Raw genomic sequence first — 22,698 nt, 5'->3', positions numbered from 1 at the left:
CAAAGAAATGCTCGAGCATTGCTGCCATCATCCTCTCTTGTTGCCTCCACCCCCAAACCATAATCCCTCGCTGCTTTCCTGCAATCCAGTCACCTTTCCTTGCTGTCACGGCCCAGGACAGCCATCCTTTAAATGTTCCTGTAGTCCCAATGTCACCACCTTGTTGTGCCCCACTTTCCAACTCGCATAGCTGACACCCCTCCACCCTAACTCCACCACGTCTCATGTCGTGTTTTATGTTTGTTACAATTTCATATTTTTGTTTGTTTGTTGTAATTTTCAATTTAAAGTTGGTAATAATATTTGTTTTCCATTGTTGTTTGATCTAAATTTGATATCATTTGGTATCAGAACTAGCCCAAAATCAGCCTCCAAAATTTTTTTCCCCATCTAAACCACCCCTATACACCCTTTTCACCCCCTCCAAACCTAAACCCTAACCATGCTACCAAGGAGACAAGTGTCGAACGTCGTTCAGAAAATTATCAAGGAAAAGGTGTAGCAACAACTACACTGACTTCAACAACTTGTTGAAATTTAGGAAAGGACCACATGAGAGGTCATTGTCGTGATAGCGAGATTCGAGGAGGGAGAAAAATATGAACCCCTTCTAGGATAGGTCACGAATCTTTGACATTCAGCATCAGAAGAGGCTGAGGGATGGAATGACAGCATCAGAAGGGGTTGAGGGATGGAATGACTATTGGAGGATAGAAAGACCTGGGAGTATAAATAATCCTACATGATTTTCAGAGGAGAATGAATCTAGATGATTTCATTGAGTGGCTGCAGACAGTCGAGAGAATTTTTTAATACACAAAAGAGAGCGCTGACAAGGGACTGAATCTTGTGGCCATAAAGATGAAGAAGAATGTCTCTTTATGGTGGGAGAACTTGAAGAGCTAGCGACAGAAAAAGTTCTAAACAAGATCACTACATGGGAGAAGAAAAAGGAGATGCAGAAGAAATATCTAGCCCCAAACTACCGCCTAGAAATATTCTTGAAGCTCCACCACCTACATCAAAGGGAAATGTTGTTAGAGTTCACAACAGAATTTTAGCAGCTTATCCTAAAATGTGAGTTGACATGGTTGGAGTACACTATAGTCAGGTACTTGTGAGACCTAAAGCCCTAAAGTTGCAATTTTATCTAGCTACAACCTTCTTGGTCATTGGGTGATATTCAGACCTTAACACTGAAGGTGGAGATACAGTAGAAGCAGAGTAGGCACCCACCTCCATTCAGACAGTCATATACAATTAGAGGTATCAGTAGGAGCACACTTGAGGGATTTGTGAAGGATGATCAAAGGAGTGAGAAAAAAGATCAGCGGAAAGAAGTCAGACTTAGTCATGAGTTATCGTCAGTTGGACACCCCCATATTCCTTTAATGGCTAAGATAGTTTTTTGGATTGACATCCTTTTATAGGAGACTTATCAAGAGCTTCATCACCGTTACAATTCCCCTGACAAAGCTCTTGAAAGGATAGAAGTTTCAGTGCATAGATGCAACTCAGTCCCGCTTTCAAATCCAGAAGGAGAATGTGACTTAGTCCCCAACGTTAGCTTTACCAAATTTCAATCAGTTATTCAAGGTGGAATATGATGCTTTTAATGTGGGGATTGAAGCATTATTGAGCAAGGGAGGGCATCCCATAAACTTCTTCAGTGAGAAGTTGAACGAGTCGAGAAGTATTCGACATATGATAAAAGGTTTTATTCTATTTCGAGAGCTCTTAATCATTAGTCACAACATGTTCACTTGTGAGTTTAATTTATTCATAGATCATGGGCTTTGAGGTTCTTAAATAGTCAAAGCAAGCTAACGGGAAGATATGCTTCTCGATGGAGTTCTAGGCGTTATTCCAATTTGTGGTCAAGCACACGAAAAAAAGTCATAATCGAGTAATAAATACCTTGTGTTTTCTCGACTTACTGATAACCTCCATCCAGGCTAGAGTTGATGCAGTGCAGGGGTTGTACGAGGCAGACAAAGAATTCAAAAAGTATTGGGATCAGAATCCACAGAGGCGTAGAAGATAGTATCACAGATATGATGCCACCAGAACAGTTTGTGTTCCCAATTTTTTATTGAGAGAGTCCATACAGGAGAGCCATAGTGGAGAATTAACAGGTCATTTGGAGAAATAACATGTCATTTTGGCAAAAATAAGACCCTCGCCGTTATGATAGAAACCTTTTTTTTTTTTCATAGACTGGCACGAGATGTGCAGAGGCATGTCAAGCAGTGCAGAATTTGTCATCTGGAAAAACCAGAGGGCAAAATTCAGGCATTATAAATCATTATTAGTACCAGAGGCTCAATGGCTGGATATTATTATGAATTTCATTCTGGGTGTTCCTAGGACACAGTGGAATAAAGATTAAGTAATGATAGTGACTGAAAAGTTCTTGAAGATGACTCATTTTGTACCTTGTCATAGGACACTGATGCGTCATATGTAGCTCACTTGTATTTCAGGGAGATAGTGAGACTGCATGGGATACCAAGGACAATTACTTCACAAAGATGTCAAATTTTTTAGTCGCTTCTGGAAGATTTTATGAGGGATGCTTGGTGTTATGCTTCAATTTAGTTCAGCAACTCATCCACAAAAAGATAGCCAGACGGAGGTGGTCAAAAGGATAATCTCCTAGGGTGTTTTATAGAAAAAAACTTTAAGTAGTGAGATCTGATTCTAGCCCAAGTTGAATTCGTCTAAAATAGATCTATGAGTCAAACTACAGGGCATGACCATTTCAGAATATGTATGAGCGTAATATACTCACTCCACTGTTAGTACCACTTCTTCCTACTTCAGAGATTTGTGTGAATGTTGAGACGAGAGTACAGGAGATTCAAACACTATATGAAGAGGTTGGGAAAGAGATCACCGAGCAAAACCACAAGTACCTTGTTCAAGCTAATAAAACCAGAAAGAATGAAATTTTAGGAGAAAGATCTAGTGTGAATTAGGCTGAAGAGAGAGATTTCCAATGAGATCTTTTAGGAAACTCAAGCCTAAAGCAGATGAACTTTTTAGGATCCTCAAAAAGCTGAATGACAACACATATAGGATTGGTATACTGGGAGATTACAATATTTCAGCTACCTTCACTATGGTCTACCTGACTCAATACTATGAGTAGATAAAAACTTCAACTTGAGAAGTCGAAGCTCCCCCGACCCCAATAGACTAACGCGGGTGTCTCTGTCATTGACACAAATGGGCATCCATAGAGCGTCCTAGACCGAAGCAGTCTAGAACCCTTGGGGGTCAGTAGGTCATTTGATCCTTTGGAAGTGCCCCCAAAAGGGTGGGGCCACTCCAAGTTATCCTAGGTCTACTTATGTGTTGTCGTTAGTGACCAGGGTTAGAGTTTTTCATATGTTTATATTGAGACAACTGTCGGCATCTCTCTTTTTCCTTTAGGGCTCTATCCAAGAGTTTAAATGGTGCTCCGATTGTATCTCACTCTTAAGGTAGTGATTATCCTTCCTTTACCCTTCCCAATTCTTCCCTCATCACTTCCCTCCCTTCTTTGCCACCGCCCAAAACAGCAGCTCTTTACTATTTTTCAGCAATTCCCCGCAATCCAACGACTCATACTTGCTACCACCGCCTCGGACAGCCACACTTCTGTTGTCCTGCAATCCACAACATCCCCCCATTGCTACTGTCTTCATCCTCCCTTGTTATCGCCACCCCTGAACTGCAATACTCTATTGTTTTCCCGCAGTCCATCCACCTTTCCTCGCTTCCACTGCCCAGGACAGCCATACTTTTTCTATTCCTGCAATCCACTGTCACCCTCTTGTTGCCTCCCCACTGTACAACCCACCTAGCCGACATCCTTCCACACTTGGATCCGCCTTATCTCGTGTCGTGTGATGCAATTGTTTCAATTTCAGATTTTTATTTATTTGTTATAATTTCCTATTTGAAGTTGGTAATAATGTTCATTTCCATTGTTGTTTGATTAAACTCCAGTAACACTTCAGCTTTCCACCCCAAACAGAGTAAACCATAGGTAAAGGAGGCCAAAACTTTGGAGATTTGTTTACTTGAGCTTTTCAATTTGTAATTTGGTAGCTCTTCATTTTGTATGTTCATTTCCTTTAAATGATCCATGTCTTCATACTAGAATGGTAGATCCTAAATTTTAAATATCAATTTCATGAATTCTATTTTCTAACTCCAATAGTTGGCTAAATAATTAGCTTGCCATTTTCCCCAACCTACAATTACAAATTATATTATTTAAGCCTGATATGAGTTGTTATTTCCACTATTAAGAAACCGATAGCTTTCATCTTTCAAATTTATCATCACTATTATGTGCAACTTATGCCAATTGCAAGTCTAGATGATTTTACAAAGCTTAGCCACCTTCAGTGCAAATTTAATTTTTTTTGCTTACTATTGTGTATTGGCCCAACTATACACGTTTGGAAAATCATGTGTTTTATGTTTGATCTCATTGCAAATCAATAAGCATCCACCACTCTATTTAAATTTAATTGGAAAATTAATTTCTTGCAAACTTTGCATTATTAGTACATCTTAAATGCGCATAACAGCAAGCCACCAAGATCAGCATAATTGAAACAATTTAAAGGCTTGACCAATGTGATAGAGGAATTTAGTGGCAAGTCAAGTGATCGTGAAACTACGTTAGAACACATGCAAATTATCATAGATAAACATGGAGATAAATGCAAAAAATTTTAGATACTATGATAACCCAGTTTAATCAAATAAATTTTAGGCTTCAAACATGACTTTAAAACACATCTAAAAATAAGCCCTTGAGAGAAAACCATTCGCATAAAGCTCTCTTAGCAAAGATGAATGTGCTTAAAGATGAAGCCCCCCAAAGGAATGTTGAGGACTTCAATGATCCCAGTAAAAAGTCAAAGAAGAGACTTCCACCTTTGATGGTGCCCATAACTCTTTTAAATTCCTAGATTGGCTTGATCAAATGGATGAGTTCTGAGTTGTACCAAATAGACTATCACATAATAACATTTCCATTATGAAGTAGGTTCAATATTTTGGCAAAAGATAAAAGGTTATGAACTAATTATGGCATGGGTGAAAGTCAAAGAAATGCTCGAGTCAAAATGCTAACAAAGACATTATAATAAGTAATTACATGGCATTTTATGACTATTAAGCAAGACAATGTTTCAAAAAGTGAAATTGGAAGGCGAGACTTCAACCTCAAGACAAATGAACACATAAACTACAAAATTAAAAAAAATCAAAAAACTCCTAAATAAGATAAACTATTAGCATGCACATTTATTTCGTCATTATAAAAACATAAATCTTAAATTGTAATTTAAAATGTTAACATAAAACAAAAATTCAAAAAGAGATCTAAAGTACTCACTTGAAACTTGAATGTCACGAGGAATATAATCCAAAGTGGTTCATCATCTTCAAAAAAATCAACATATATAATAACTTTATTATCCTCGAATCCTATCTCAACATAATATTCAAAATCTTCTACAATTATTGTTTCATCTTTAGGGATGTAATTGAACCAAGTTAACTCTTGAGCCGGCTCAACCTCGGCTTGATATGTGACTTGTGGGTTGAGCTCGATAAGCTAATAAGTATAAGCTCAAGTTAGCCCAAACTCGACTCATTAGCTCATGATTCAAATCGTTTAAGAAAATGTTATTACAAAAGATACTCAAAATATACTAATTAAGGATAACAAAAAATTAAGTTGAAAATAACAAATTAAGTTGAAAAAAGTTCAACTAATTGTATTTATATTATTTTATTAAATATATAAAAAATAATAACTTATATAAACATCTTAATTCACTAGCATATGCTTTGATTCTTTTTTACTTTCACATGTGTTTTCATAAACAGAAACGCATAGAGTGAGAATGAGGGAGAAAATAATTTTTTTAGAGAGAAAAAGTGAGATTTGGATGCCTTAGAGTTGATTTCGTCTGTCAAGCCAATTGCGAAAATTATCCGACTCTAGGTAGGCTACTATTAACCTACTTGAAATTTCATTGTTTTTTTTCTTTTGTAATGTGTTGTTTTATTTGACAAAATTTTATACAAACATAGATCTACAGAGATTTACAAACATTTTACTGTGTGATTTTTTATATGTTGTAGATTAAACTTTATTGGACAAATTGACATAGAGCAAAAACGAGCCTTTATCCCACTGAGTGGGGTTGACTGCATGAATTATTTTCCTCCATTGTGTCCTATTGAGTGCAATATTTTCATTTAGTTCCAATAGATTGAGATTATTTTTTATACAATATGCCCAAGTCTTTTTAAGTCTACCTCTGTCTTTCTAAATATAGGTCGAATCTAAAACACCTGCTCTACTAACTGAATCATCAGATGGTTAACGTTTAATGTCACCAAACTATCTAAGACTACTCTCTCTAATCTTGTCGGCCACTAAAGCTACACCAACCCTGTCATGAATATATTCATTTCGCATTTTGTCCCAAGTGTCAAGCCATTCATTTCCACCGTAACATTCATGCTTCTCTTTTAAAGGTCAACATTATGCGTCATAGAGCATTGCAAGTCTCACCAACATCTTATAAAACTTTCCCTTCAGTCTAAGCGGTACTTTTCTATCAAACAATAGACCCAATGCTTTCCCCCACTTCAACCAACCAACTAAATATTATTAACAACATCCCCATCTGTGTCACCATCACATTGAATAATAGACTCAAGATATCTAAAAAGTTCACACCTTTTAAATTTTTTTCGGGTATTTTATATTGTAGAATATTTTGTATATTTTCTCATGCATGTTAAACTTGATAAAATTTAATGTAGAGCAAGAAATGATTGAAATAAGATTCTAGACATTTCATATAAGTGATTTTGCAAATTGTGTTCGTCACTATGTGCATATTTATTTCCCCGTAAATTTCATCTAGTTTTTACCAATTTATATAGCGAGTTGTGATATTTGAAATGTAAAAATATTTAGTAATTATATATTTTTGTATCAATAATATGTGTCAAATATGATAAGATGGAGGAAGTGTTGGTTGAGTAGAAACTTATGTGTTCCTAGTGAGAGCCAGATATTATGTATTATGTTAGTACCTTAGATATATATATTATTGATAGTCATAGTGATATTTTTATTTTGATAATGGAGAGATTAAACCATTTTTATTTGTATTAAACCATGATTATTGTATTATGATAATTGTTTTTAATTAGATTTTTTTTTTTTTGTATTGTGATATTGGGTATTTTTAATTTATAATATTTTATAATATTAATAGGTCGGTGTTTATGATAAATTGAAGAAAAATAATTAAAAACCTTTCCAAATAGATCTTGGAAAATAATTTATCTGTTATGACTTCGACACTAGACGACCGACATTAATATGGGGGGGTTGCATAGAGTTGGGTTGTGATAGCATGTTTTTTTGAATTCTTCCACCCATATGACTTTGGTTACTAACAAACGTTAGGTTGAGCTATGAGTTTAAAGTTGCAAGCTTTGAGCTCCTTGGAAGATGGCTGTATTGAGCCACATTGAAGCCAAATGGTCCTCCATTGTTTGCCCCATTATACCAACTACTTTGCCCCCTCAAGGTTGGTATTTCTTCCTATGAGATGACATGAAACAAGGGCCATAATCATGATCATCCTCCTTTTTGCTTATTATCTTCCAGCACCTCATTCTAAGTGGCATATGGCTCTAAGGAGTCTCTGACACTTGAGAAGCTCTACTGGGTTGGGTGGCTCTTAGAGCCGCTTCAGAAGTAGCTTGAGTGCAAAGAGGAGCCCGAAAATGTGCGACGGATTGTTATTTACTTTGTTCTTAACATCGATCAACCTTGTGGCCAACATTTAACAATGAAAGCACAATTGTGAAATACCTTGTATCCGATGGGTTGAAAAAATCTCCTTTGCAATGCAGAGATTCATGTGGATACACAACAATGCAAACATGCTCAGTCCTCATTTGTATGTTTGGGCATCCAACCATAAGGTTCGGTCGAGCATAATTGCAAGCAAATGATGTTTTGAATATCATAATAATAGAGTGGGAAATGTGTAAGTCTAATCTATATTGGAGAGGAAAGCCCTTGCAAGAAAATTTATCCGCCGTCCCAAAGATATAACCTGCAACTAACCATGGCCCCCAATGAAACTACCATTCCGTACCTCAATTGTTTCAAAAGTACAACTGAAACAATCCGGATTCACCATCACAAACTCAAGTTCTCCATATTGTCACCAAATACGGAGTAGTTCCTTCAAAGAACTACCTTCAAAGAAATATGTAAGGTGGGCGGCACCCAAAAGGTTTTCTAACTAAGGCCATCTCTAAATTTACATAAATTTGCATCCACTGCTTCTTGGCTAAATGAAACAGTGATTCCATCCATTGAAATGTTGTTAGGCTGTTAGCATCTTCCACTGCATCAATTTTCCAGTGTTTTCACATTTGCCAAGCTCTTGCTCTGTTGGCTCTGGTTTTGGAGGGATGGAGCTCGCAGCCACTCCTAGCTTACTCCATAGTAAGTTTCATAGCTCTAAGTGAAAAAAAGTTGCCTTGCTTATTACCAGCCAGATGCTGGTTCTTGAAACTGTGGAGAGGTATTTAATCGAACATCTTGTGCACAAGGACCCGTGCTGAAATTCTACAGCAACTGAGCTGCAACGCTCAGGGTAGGGGCATTATGTAACATCTTGAGTGCACACACAGTGCAGAATAGCTAGTTTCATGCATTATTGTGTCTTGCTCGGTTACACCTGCAGCACAATAGTTCCTAATACAGCACGAGCTTGAGATTTGCTTTCTATGTGAACATTCATCCATCCCATTACCAAAGGGTAAGGCACCACTTGTTTCCATACAGCGCACACCCATGGATGCACCACCTAAGAAGGTGCAGCAAGCTCCTGTAGCTGTTCGATTCTCTTTCAATAGTGTACTGTAGTAGCTAGGATAAGTTGAGAATAGTATGAATCATACTCCACTTTTCCAAACCTCCCATCTTAAGTTTGACAGGCTAACAAAACAATTTCCCCAACCATTTATGTCCTACTGAAAGCTAATATCTAGGGTTTGCCATTGAAACACAATATTTTGTTAAGGATGATCCTTGACCAAACCCAAAAACACGACCCCAGACCCTATGATTTACCCTATCACAACAGTCTTCCCTATGCACCGTCTCAAGCAACCTAGCACCTGAGTCTATGGGATGCTTGCACTCTTAACGCCCTTGTGCTCTAGTGTCTCACCAAGCGCCCAGAAGCAAGCCACACATACATTAGGCTTGGATTTAACCTCTGTCGGGGTTGATGTGGTGATCCGAGATGAGGTAGGGGGGATTATTGTTGTGGCTGGAAGGAATCTCCTATATTGGGATAGATTACAAGTTGAGTATGAAGCGGTTATGTTTTTTAGCTCATTACTACAAGTTTGGATGTTTGAAACTAAGGGGATCATCATTGAAGGGGATAATGAAGCAATCATTAATATGTTTCAGGAAAACTTGAAGGTGAAGGTAGGTAGCACCAGCTTGAGAGTGGTCTTGATATAGCTTTTCTTTCTCAGCAGACAAGTTCTTTTTGTTTTTACTCATAAGGAATGTAACAAAGCAGCCAATTTTTTTTCTCGGATGGCTTTGGATAGGTCTTTTCTTTGGCAGTCTCACCCTGTGACCCAGTTTTTTCGAGTGTGGTGGAGGCCGCTTTTAACCACATTGCTCCTTTGGTGTAGCTTTTATAGTTCTCTTTTGTACTTTTTAATTTTAATATACACATCCTTCACGGAAGCAAGCCACAAATACATTTGGCTTGCATGCTTGTTGCTCTAGGTTCCTCAAGTGAAAATTTTATCTCACATTCCACACCTTGCTCCACACCCATGCATTGGGAGCGTTTGCATAGTTCTATTAGTTGTTACACCCAACTAATTTTTGCTGCTGTTGATGTTTTCTAGCCAGCCAATGAGGAAAGGAATCTTGTTATCCTTCTTGCTCGCTACTCATTTCTCTTCCATTCGAATAGCTTCTCCTTTCTTTGAATCAATTTTTTTCACTAGCATCTTCATCTCCACAAGGGAGCATATGTTGGTGCTCATTTTCTCTCTGATCAATTACAACTCATCCTGATCTCCCAGGCCAATTGCACCTATGACTTTTGTGGAACTGACAATTTATTTATTGACGTCAGAATATCCAATTCCAGTAGACCCTAGCTTCTTAAAGGCTCCTATTGCTTTCATATCATCGAATATTGTGCCTACTATAATTGGATTATGGTCAACCGACACTTAAGGGCAATTTTGTCTTTTATTAGCCTAAGAGTAATTTAATCTTTTATTATTATTATTATTATTATTATTGTGAAATATAAAATAGGGCTAATATGTGAGTTTATTCATGAGATTAATATCTTGAGTCTTAGGAGTTAGGGCTTGGGAGATATCGCATGTACCTCTCGAATTGTATGTGTTGGGAAAGATCGTCTATCTCTCGAATTGTAGTTGCTCATTTTTTTTTTATTTGAGTTGTATTACTTGAGATTAAAGCATTAAAGTATTTGTTTGCCCTAATTTCTGAGAAAAACTGATCGAGTTCCTATCAAATTGGTATCAGAGCATTTAGCTCTGGGAAGAAAAGATAAGATCAGGTGTACCCTAGTTGCGATCTGAGAGTCAAAGTTTCCACAGAGAAGTGAACGACGGGATTGAGGGAAAGATCGCGGCATACAAAGCGATAGAGTCGACCTATCCCAGAGAATATTCATAAATTCATGTAAATTTTATACTTACTGACATCTCCATTGGGTTTATTAAATTGCCATATCATCATATAGCTATTTTAAGCGGATAACACCAAACTCTTATTGATGATCCTACTATGTCAGTGAATTTTTTATGCAAATGCCAAAATTATCTCGTCATTTTGACTTTTATAAGAAACCACTTAGGATAAAAAACCACTTAGGACGCCTATTTGGATCGCATATCCTCAACTAAATATATTGTCAGTCAAATAATTCTATATTCCCTGAGTTACATATTTAGTAAATTATTTCAAGTGAAGTTTCTATGGCTCATCTAACTAGGCCATGTGCAGTCAAACTTTTGTTGAATTTGAAGCTAATATGCTTGCAAAAGAGGGATGGAATGTTTCGCAGAAGATTGACTTGGAAGACATCCCTTATTTTCGCACCTACAAAATCTTAAGCAGAATTACTTTGAATGTTTCTATGCCAATTCTAAATTTAGGAAATCAAACTTGCAGGCTTAAGGGGCACAAATAGTTGTTCAAATTTTACTTTATACCACTATGTATGTAGCTCCAGCTTCATTAAAGCAAGCATACGCTAAAAAATTGAAATACGTTTTAGATATCGTATGGAATCAATGCCTATTTTGCATGCCTTTAAATCACTACAACATCTACAAGTAAGAACATTAATAATAGCCTTCTTACCATTGAAGCACTCCATCTCACTCCAACTAGTACAGACATTGATGACCAGTCATAGCAACTTCACGCTTTAGATGGAAGCTTTCAAAGCGATGAAAATTTAGGGTATCAGAGGCCTAAATCTTGTTCGCTAGTTGAAACAAAAAAAAGACAAAAAATTAAATTAACTCTCCTATATTCAACGCGATTCAAACAAACTGTTCCAAATAAGTATTTTTTTTTAGTTTTCATCATCCGAAAGATTCAGCCTTCATATTTTCTTTACTATCTTATGCATTTTTTTCTTTTTCATACTTAAAACATTTTTTGGTTATAAAATTAAGCTTTGTATTAAAAAGAAATTGCTGATCATCATCCTTAGTAGAATTCTTGCCCTCGGTAGGATTGAAAGCCTTGTGTGAATTAAATACCTTGGGTAGAAGACCTCTCTCTACCACAAAAATCAAATTACTTGAGGTTAGGGATTAATGACTTAAAAAAAATCTATAAAGCCATAACAAGCATGATTATTACATGGAGTTGAGTTTGGACAACAATAAATTCTTCGATACCCAATATACGTCTAGTAAAAATGAGAATTTTACGGTAAATGTAAGATAAAATTATAGTTTATAGTGTGAAAGGATTTTAAGATTGGGATGTTAGGAGTAGCATTTACTAAAATCAATCAGAGAAAAAGATAGATGGTTTGGGCATGAAGAATGAAGGGTAAATTATATAAATCAATAATGTAAGTAGATAAAATTAAAACGGAAGGACTAAGAAGTAACAAAGGGTTGAATCAATCGTAACATGGCATGTAGTGAAAACAAAAAACTTGAGTGAAAAAGAGAGTGCCTTACATAGTAATCAACATGAAAGAATGGATAATAGCCAATCCCCAAAACAGTAAAGATATAACAAATGGCAATAATGATGACTCTTACAAACTTCTCCCGATCAGGAAAATTGCTCCCTATTGTGAAATCATTAACCACCTAAATTGACATTTTAATAAAAAATAATTAGTCATATGAAAAAAATTGTCTAAGAAAAAGATATCATCTATGGAGGATTGAAGATAACAATCATTCACAAGTGGAAACTTATCAGACAGTAGTTTCATGCTGACCAAAGAGCATGTGATTTGGTATGTAGTTGTCATTTTGGTTTCCTATAAGCGAGAAATAAAAAACACTGGATTTCCAATCAATATTACACACTTTTAATTGCATTGGGGAAACCAATTAATTATTCAAGAGTCACTTGATGATAATGATGAATCATGCAAACTGATCTTAGTGGGGCAAATTGCTCAATAGTTATTAACCACTTATAATGGCATTTTCATACAAGAGTCAGATATGAAAATGAAACAGCTTTGAAAACAAGTGATAGCTTAATTCATAAAGCTACCACATATCTGCATTAGCATTTTAATGTAAAGAATAGGATATGAAACTAGAGTGGTTAAGAAAACAACAATTAGCTTAAGGGAGATAAAAGTTAACAAACATTCACGAGTTATGGAAGGTTTACAGTAGCCAAGAGCATAAGAATTGGAAGATAGCGCAGACCTTGGTTCTTTGTAAGCAACTGACTACGAGAGATAAAAATAATGAGATTTTAATTTAATATTGCTCGGTTATAATTTGATTAAAAACTTTTATGATCATTCAAATGAAAAACATGAATTATCAATATCAGCTTACTAATAGGACACACAAATTGCACACAGTTAAACCAAATCACTAATAATAACATCAGAAATTTATCCTATTTTGCACTTCCAGGAAAAATCAAATTGGATATTTAACCTGAATTCAGGCTTCAGCCATCTCTCACCCTCCGCCAAAAGCCATGTTATCTTTTCACATGTTGTCATTATTTCTCCCAAGGACGCATCTACCATTGTCTTTCCAGTATCTCGAGAAGAGACCCTGTGTAACAAAAACAGTTAGTGATCAAAATGATGGTACTTTCAATATAACAATATTGGCACTGACAAGAAGATGAGACATCCCAAGTAATTCATGCCACACATTGAATACATAAAAATCAACAATGAATACTACTGCATCTCAAACATATTTCCAGCAAGTAACATAAGAATCTCAGCATAATAAAAAGAACAGGAATTGTTTCTCGAGTTGTTCTAACCATCAAAAATAGGTTTCATAGGTTAGGCCATGAAGTCAGTGCTGATATCTCAGTAAAAACCAATGAATTAGTTATTCAGCTATAAAGAAACAAGAATAAGTGGTCATACTCGCATATGAGCGCTTGATGTTCAATTATGTACTTCAGAAGAATTCGTAAAAACTGACGCCTTTGCTTGAAGCTACTATTTGCCCATGTCTTCTGTGCTTTCCTAGCTTGAGCTACATGCACTTTAACCTGATTAAGTGCAGGATTTCCATATAAATATTACAGATAGAACTGAAAAATTGTAACCGTTGAAAATCCCAAGAGTAAGAGATTGTGCATGAAACTTAAAGTCAAAAAATTGTGTCAAGTACAGAGGAAAATAATTTCAAGAGAGAGATAAAAAAAAGACATGAACCCAATATAAAAAAATAAGCATAAGCTAGATGTCAAAAAGTCAAATCATAAACTAAAGAACAAGTTTGTTATGTAACGATGAATATCAAAGTAAACCAGAAAGAGTTCAAATTTTACAGGGAAAAAAGCAGTATCATTATGAAAATCAAATATCTTCAAGAAAAGATGCAATGCCAGAGAATCCAGAAATTAAAAATTAACTGGTAGCATAAATGCAACAATTACAGTGAAGAATTTGACACAGATCAACACTGATTAAACAGATATTAACAAAAAAATATTGAATAAGCAAACTAAACGTAAGACATTAATCATGATGACAAACATCTTCAAAATGGAACTCTCATCTGAGAAGTCCAATCAAATGTCATGAATATTGGACATGAAACTAAATGGATAAGATATATCTTGCACTCAGTTTTCTTACGTAAGTTTTAGTGGAACCTTGAGGCATAGTGTTTCTTGGAGTATCATGTAACGTAATCACTAACGGCTCTGGTCCTGGTACAATCCTAGATCATGGCCAACTATTTTATAATATGCACAAAATGTCCTCAATTAAACAATTACAAAATGAACAGAACAACAATAATAAAAGGTAACTTGGAACCTTATTTTTAAGATGAGGGTACGATTTCCTCATTAATCTCTGAGAATCATGGACATTCTCAAAAGAAATGTAGTTTTAAAACGAAATTTAACAAATTTGTTCCTTACAAATCCGGTTTTAGTTGCTTACGGCTGCTACTCAATTAACAAATCTTGTTTGCTAATCTGCAGGGCAATACGTCATTGATTCAAATCGGCGGATTTGGTAACCGACGGCTGGGATGGCTACAGAAGATTTGCTACGTAATTACAGTAGTATAATAGGTTTATAAAATTAAGCACTTAGCAGCCTTCATCTTTCCCGTATTTCTCATTTCCTTGAGCCTTTAGGAGCCGAAAAGAGGGGGAACCAATGGCAGAGAGTGCCTGAAGGAAAAATCAGAGAAAGGAAATAGTGAAGGAGAAAAAGACGAGATGAAGAAGAAGAGAAGGAAAGGGAGAGAAGTTAAGGAAGAAAGTGGGTAAAGTAAGAATTTTGATTTTTTTTTATTCTAAATTTGGGTTTTGATATTTTCCTCTAACAAATTGATGGTTTAATTGGAGTGGTAGAATCATAGGCTTGAATGAGGAGTGTTGTTTGGAGAGCCGAGCATAATGTTTTTATTGAGATATGAAATGTTGGCTTAAATATAACTTATTAGAATGCTAACTTAGGAAAGAAGAAACACTCATATCTCTAAGATGACAATAATCAAATTAAATAAACTAAAAACAAAAATTTCTATAATTAGCAGAAAACAAAAAGAAATGCATAAATAGGAAATAACACAAAATAAATAAGAAATAACAGGAAATAAATAAAACCCTAATATAGTTACTAACACTCTCCCTCAAATTGAAGTATAGATGTCAATCATGTTAAACTCGAACTTGAACTCATTAAATAACGGGCAAAGAAGTCTTCATGAGAATATCGGACAGCTGACCAGCAGATAGAACAAACGGAACACAAATCTTCTCAGAATCAAGTTTCTCCTTGATAAAGTGACGGCCAATTTCTACATGTTTATACGATCATGTTGGACCGGAATATGAGCAATACTATTAGCGGCTTTATTGTCAGAAAAAAAAAGCAGCAGAGGAACGACAACCGTCATATACAACTCGTGAAGCATGATACGCAATCAGAAAGTAGTATATGTACCTCACCAATAACTGAAACAGCTTTGCAGTTAGTAGTATATGTACCTCCAGTACATGCACCGATACCACCTGCAGTGGACGTATCTGAAACATCGGTATTTCTAACCTAATTTGGATTAATTTCTTATATGTAGTTTATTTCATTTGATATTTCAATAGCTTTGTTTATGTGTAGTCCTCACTGACTGAGAGACACGTAAATTTTCCGGGGCGAGCACTGATATCTAAGGAAATGCAAACAATAATTGATCAGTGTTGTCACAATACCCTATAAAGTGAGTAGCATTCAATTGGTCATTTCATCACAAGTTTATTAATGTGAGGTGATATAGATATTATTTTTACCCTTTAGGAATGACTTTATTGTCCACCTAAGAGATAGTTCAATCTATATTGATCGGGGTGTGATGGATGATGTCTTGTGCAATGGATGAGTTGGGAATGACCAGATGGATGCATTAGCCCTCATTCTTCATGGGAGGAAGACTCAAACTCCAACATCATTCCGGCGATATTTATACGTTTCCTCTTTATACTATGTATACAAATAGAATAATGTTCGTCATAAGATCTTTTATGCAGTCGATAATTATATTAAAGTGTGTCAATTCATGCAGACATATCGGAAAATGGAAGATGGTGACAACGGTAAATGGAAGGTGGTGACAACTTAAGGTTTTTGCACCACATTACGAAGGAAGCAGTGAAAGATGCTGAGATTATCTTGTTTCCCATTGTTGAAAACCAGCAGTGGATATTGTTGATTGTTAACTTGAAGGATAAGAAATGGAGAATATATGATTTATCACCATGGAGAATATATGATTCATTACCTAACAAAAAACATAAGGCAGCATGCGAGCACGTTGTAAGTCATAAACTACATAATATGTCAATAACATTCTGATTTTGTCATGCAATAAAAAAGGTGTCATCCACCTTTGTAGATATTAATGTTTGCAGCGGATGTTAGACTATGTTTTGGTACGAGAAAACCTAGATCATGGGGGCTGACAATGGTTAAGGGCGTACCAACTCAAAGTAACAGCATTTATTGAAAAACTAGTTGAGGCCAACCCAGTTGATTGAGCAATAGATTGGAGCAAAGAGCTGCGGTGGCAGGATGAAATGGCAAGATTTCGGGCTGAATTAGCATATGAAATCTGCATTTGGATCTCCTCCATTAAAAAAGATTGAACTGATGTGTGGACTTTATTGTAATAAATTTATTTCCAATCAAACATTCATATTAATTGTTGCGTATTTGGTTGTATTGCAAATGGGACATTAATCTATTGCTGGTCTTGTTGTATAGATTTATCGTTATATTGTGATTTTACCTCTGCAGTATTCATATTGTTGTAATAGATTAACCGCGCTGGTTGTATTTTGGTTTCTTTACGGTCGTGTTCAGGTTTTATTCATGTAAAGCGTTTCACGAACGTTGGTTTTATTGGAATATGCCGCCAACGATTCCAATGAAACCAGACGGATCTACAGAAATAAACTTGTCTTATGTCAACCACACTGGTTGTATTTTGGTTTCTTTACGGTCGTGTTCAGGTTTTATTCGTGTAAAGTGTTTCATGAGCGTTGGTTTTATTGGAAAATGTCGCCAAAAATTCCAATGAAACCAGGCGGATCGGCAGAAATAAACCTGTCTTATGGCAACTGCGGTGGTTGTATTTTAGTTTCTTCACGGTCATGTTCAGGTTTTATTCATGTAAAGCATTTCACGAACGCTGGTTGTACTTAGCTATTTTTACGGTCGTGTTCAAGTTTTATTCGTGTAAAGTGTTTCATGAGCGCTGGTTTTATTGGAATATGCCGCCAAAGATTCCAATGAAACCAGGCGGATCGGCAGAAATAAACTTGTCTTACGGCAACCGCGGTGGTTGTATTTTGATTTCTTCACGATCGTGTTCAGATTTTATTCGTGTAAAGTGTTTCACGGGCGCTGGTTGTATTTTTAAGGTCGTGTTCAGGTTTTATTCGTGTAAAGTGTTTCATGAGCGCTGGTTTTATTGGAATATGTTGTCAATAATTCCAATGAAACCAGGCGCATCAGCAGAAATAAATCTGTCTTACGGCAACCGCGGTGGCTGTATTTTGGTTTCTTCACGGTCGTGTTCAGGTTTTATTCGTGTAAAACGTTTCACGAGCGCTGGTTTTATTGCAATATGCCGCCAAAGATTCCAATGAAACCAGGCGGATCGGCAGAAATAAACCTGTCGTATGTCAACCGCGCTGGTTGTACTTAGGTATTTTTACGGTCGTGTTCAGGTTTTATTCTTATGAAGCGTTACACGAACGTTGGTTTTATTGGAATATGCCGCCAAAGATTTCAATGAAACCAGGCGGATCGACAGAAATAAACCTGTCTTACGACAACAGCGCTAGTTGTGTTTTGGTTTCTTTACGGTCGTATTCAGGTTTTATTCATATAAATCGTATCACGAGCACTCGTTTTATAGGAATATGCCGCCATAATAACTCCTAAATGAATCACAGTAAAACAAATGTCTGTTTCAACTTAAACAGCAATAATACAACAATAAAAACTCTTGAATAAATAGTTTATATATTATCATGTATGCTCATCAGTAAAATCGTATGTCCCTCTTTGTTGTCTTTGAGAAAATTCTTGTATATTGATACTATTAATGAGTAAATGTCAGGAAAGAAGTCTAGATTGAGTAGACAAAATTTCAGAAGGATTTCGTAACCTGACTAAAGTGATCCGCCATTAAAAATAAATGTGGATCACATTTTGGAATGTTATCATGACTTGAAACATTATCTTTCTCATTTCCTGTATACAATATTACATGTTAGCGAGTAATCTTTCATAAAAAAAAACAGAACTTAATATTATAGGTAACATTTACTTTTGCATCTCTTGTTTTTTTCCCAGTACCCTTTTAACCATGCATTGGATATTCCTTTTGGTCGCATCTTCGTGGGATCATTCACATTTCGCTATTTACTGGGTGTCTTCTTTTTCTTTGATTTTGACTTTTTCGGATGGTCTCGTCCACTCATAACGGTTTTGACATCGATTTTAAGTTTATTAAATGCCTCCAACACTAGCTTTTCGACAAGTTTATGGTCTTGTGTTCTGGTGCCGATCTGGTATACAAATTTATGAATGTGAATGAGATAGATGAATCCACTTGCAGAATTTGGCAACATTTCTAACACCTTGCAATTTGCATAACCATAACTGTTATATATGTCTCTTTTAGCATTAATAGTCCACCGAAGTAATATATATTTATCAAGGATTTTTGTAATATTTTTGTGCTGAAGAACCCTTAGAGCGTGAGCACATAATAAACCCATCATTTTAATTTTTTTACAACTACATGTAATATTAGAATTGCCTCTGCCAATTTAACAATCCAGGGTGTGGCTCTGTCCTTATTATCGAGAGTTCGAAAATGAAATTTTGAATCCATAGTAGTGGAGCACTCCACAGCAAGCCCACACAAACCATGTAGAAACTGTGTTTCAAACATTGAATATAACTTCCTTGTGTAAAGTGTAGCAATCTGTCTCAACACGGGACTGTTGTTACCACTGGGAGAAATTGCAGACTGTTAGCATTTAAATTCTTCATCCTTTTCATTTATTCTTCAATCCTTGATGACATTTTCAAGACTCAAAAAACATTCAGTCAGGGTGTTTGTTGCCTTGAAGACATCATGGAAAATCTTAATCGTGGACTCACTTCTTTGCGTTGATAGGATCCCCATTCCAAAAATTTCTTTGTTGAAGACAGTTGACCAGTTATGTCTGATATTATACAATTCATCCAACCAAACATTCTCGTGTAGGTTTCCTTTCTTGATCATTTCACCCCAAGTTTCTTCAAACTCCTCTTCAGTGTCACATTTGCTCAAGCATTTATAAAAAAAATCATTGACTCTCTTGCTACCCACGCCATAATGGACTTTTGAAGATAACTTCTTATAAATGTGTCATTGACATAATATATGTCTGGTTTGCGGAAGACACTCTTCAATGGAAGACACTATTGCTTGGTTCTGGTCAGTGAATATTGTTATTGGATGTTTGTTATCCATTATACGGATAAAAGCTTTGAATAATCACTTGAATGATTCAATTGTTTCATCTGACAAAAAACCAACACCAAATAGAACATTCTGCCAGTGATGATTCACACCGACAATCGGAGCACAACATAAATTGTATTTAGTCAGTCTATAACTTGTATCAAATATTATTACATCCCCAAAACAGCCGTAATCAATCATAGATATCCCGTCGCACCATAAAAAGTTCACCAAACATCCCGCCTCATCAATTTGGAAGTCTCGCGCAAACATTGGATCTCCCGCTTGTCGAGTAGTGAACAATCGTATAAGAGAATTAGCATCCCTAATTTAATTTGAACTCTTCTTTCTCTTTGTATGAAATTATACGCATCCTTCTTCGTGCAATCAAGATTCTCTACTCCTCCGACCTCAGTAGCGAGGAATCTGAATGCATCACTGGTTCTAACCCCTGATTTTGTCAATGATCTGAGGATATCAACACTGACGTTACATCTTTCTGCTGAGCGTTCTGCTGAAACACAGTAGATGCTTGTCACCGTCCTCCGCCAACAGATGATTGTGACTTTCTATGAATTTCTTTACCGACCAGTTGCCCTCTAAATCAACTCAAAAAAGTATCTGATCATGTTTGGACAACCAGTCCTTATGTCCGCTCTTTTGAACCTCGCCGTGATAGTGTCATTCAACTATTTCTTGAAATCAGCCTTACCACAAACAAAGTCCTTTGTCTTAAGCTTCTTTGAATTCGGTCACAAACTACTGTGTTCCTTTTGCACAGTAAATCCAATATGGTGTGCATAAAAACAATATTGTTCATAGGCTTCATTCTCGTTGTGGACCACTGCATGAAGTAATTTATCTGCCTCGGGTAACTGCAAATTTAAACATCATTAATACAAGGTTACAATACATAAATAACATGATAATAATACCATAATATAACCCATATAACACCATGACAATGTCAATATAACATGCCGAACAAATGCCGTTAAGAAATGTTACTAGCCTCATAAGAGAAAACCAAGTCAGCAGATCCAATATTACTTTAATAACACTGTGATACTACCAAAATAACACTAAATCTCCACGAAAGTAACGTTACATTGTGATACTACCAAAATAACACAGTGATACTACCAAAATAACATTAAATCCCCACGACAGTAACGTTACATTATGATACTACCAAAATAATACAGTGATACTACCAAATAACATCAAACCCCAACTAATATTATAACGAATAATCAGAAATGAAAAATAACTGCAAAAACAACTAGTGTATCATCATGATATTACGTAAATAACACCACATCCCACCCAACCGAAACGTAGCGTTACACGTTATCTAAAAACAGAGCAAACTTCATTAACAATAAAATTATTCCTTAAAACCTAGAACTGCATTCAAACAAGTCCTCAACGTACCTGTCGATATCCTTCTGCCGCATCTAAATTCTGCTTATTCTCATTATTCTCGAAAATATTCTAAGATTTCAGCTCATTGTTATGTTTCTCGCAAGCATTTCTAGATTTCAGCAACATTTCTTCGTAAAAAATTATTTCCATCGAACCAGGTCCAGCGAATACGAGGCAACAAAATGAGGAAATACCAAATCCCTAAACCCTAAATGAGACAAAATGCCACTTTTTTCAAATGGCGGGAATCGAAAATGACAAAAAGGCTTTTTTTTTTTGGGCGGGATTTGGGCCGGGTATGGCAAAATATGACCGAATTTTTAAGGTGAAAATCCATGTGGTATTGAATTCCATGTGGCTGTTTTTAATTCGGTACCGCATGCAGGCCTTCATGCGGTACACGTACCGAATAAAAATTCCTCAAAACTCTGCATTGAATGTTTTTACATGATACAAAATGCATCAATACAATTATGTCGATATGTATTTATCTTTTAACAAATTGCAAATAATACATCTTAAAAATTGCTTGAATGATCTAATGATCAATCAGCATAGCCAAATAGAGTAGTTCAAAATCTTGAGAATGTTGGACCTGTTGATGGTAGTATAATTAGAGCATAAAATATGCTAGTCGGGTCAACTCCTACTGCTATGACGTTAGGAAATATGATAAAACTACAAATTATGAAAATAATGATGCAGATAATAAAAAAATAGTCTTTTGAAGCACCTATAACACCTATTACGCCACAAGCAGCAAACCAGCCACACTTACAGTTCCAAGTACCAATGTCACTATTGATATCAGTGTGGACATATAGATAAATATGTAAAATTATTTCAGAGTCTGATACCACCTCTATTCAAAGGAGTAAATGTCGGACCTGCTAAAGATTGAATTGTTAGAACTAAGAAGAGCTTGAATAAAATGAAATGCCCTAGAGGTAGAAGAGTATCTCTTGCAGTATTTATACTTGAGTGTGAGAGAATTCATAGAAGAGGCCAACACCAGAGAAGTTTTAGCAGACCAGAGGAGCATATTACTTAGGATGAGTTTGAGCACTTTTCAAATATTGGTATGTCCCTTCTTCTGCAAGACAAGCAATGTAGAGAGTTTTCTAAATCTGACTCAAGGAGCAAATATAGTAATTCAATATTACTAGAATTTATATTCTTTCCGAGATGCACTCTATAGTTTATCAGTGCAACAAGTGAGAAGTATTACAGAGTTTATAGAGGACTGAGAAATCAATGAAACAACCCTTAATTTGTTTGCATATCAAAGACTGTTGTTGATTTGGTTGTATGTGTAAGACTGTAGATAATTGATTTGGAGAGGAATAATTCTCTCTTAATTGTATTATTCACATGTATGATACAGATGTATATATATATATATATATAAAAAATAAAAAA

At 35.8% G+C, this 22,698-nt stretch overlaps 1 protein-coding gene across 2 annotated transcripts in view; it reads right to left on the bottom strand.

Moving 5' to 3' along the window:
- Nucleotides 1-22,698, bottom strand: part of LOC110038308 (aldehyde dehydrogenase 22A1) — a 70,090-nt gene that overhangs the window by 38,554 nt on the left and 8,838 nt on the right. For both annotated transcript variants that reach the window (XM_020743105.1, XM_020743104.1), the window contains exons 4-5: nt 13,734-13,861; nt 13,282-13,404 (exon numbers count right to left, since the gene is read on the bottom strand). In XM_020743105.1, the coding sequence (XP_020598764.1) occupies nt 13,282-13,404; nt 13,734-13,861 (251 nt within the window). The remainder of the gene's footprint in view (nt 1-13,281; nt 13,405-13,733; nt 13,862-22,698) is intronic.

The sequence above is a fragment of the Phalaenopsis equestris genome, unplaced genomic scaffold (assembly GCF_001263595.1).
Source record: "Phalaenopsis equestris unplaced genomic scaffold, ASM126359v1 Scaffold232430, whole genome shotgun sequence".
Classification (NCBI taxonomy): domain Eukaryota; kingdom Viridiplantae; phylum Streptophyta; class Magnoliopsida; order Asparagales; family Orchidaceae; genus Phalaenopsis; species Phalaenopsis equestris.
Note: the sequence above shows the minus strand (reverse complement) of the source record. Positions and strands in the feature narration are given on the sequence as shown.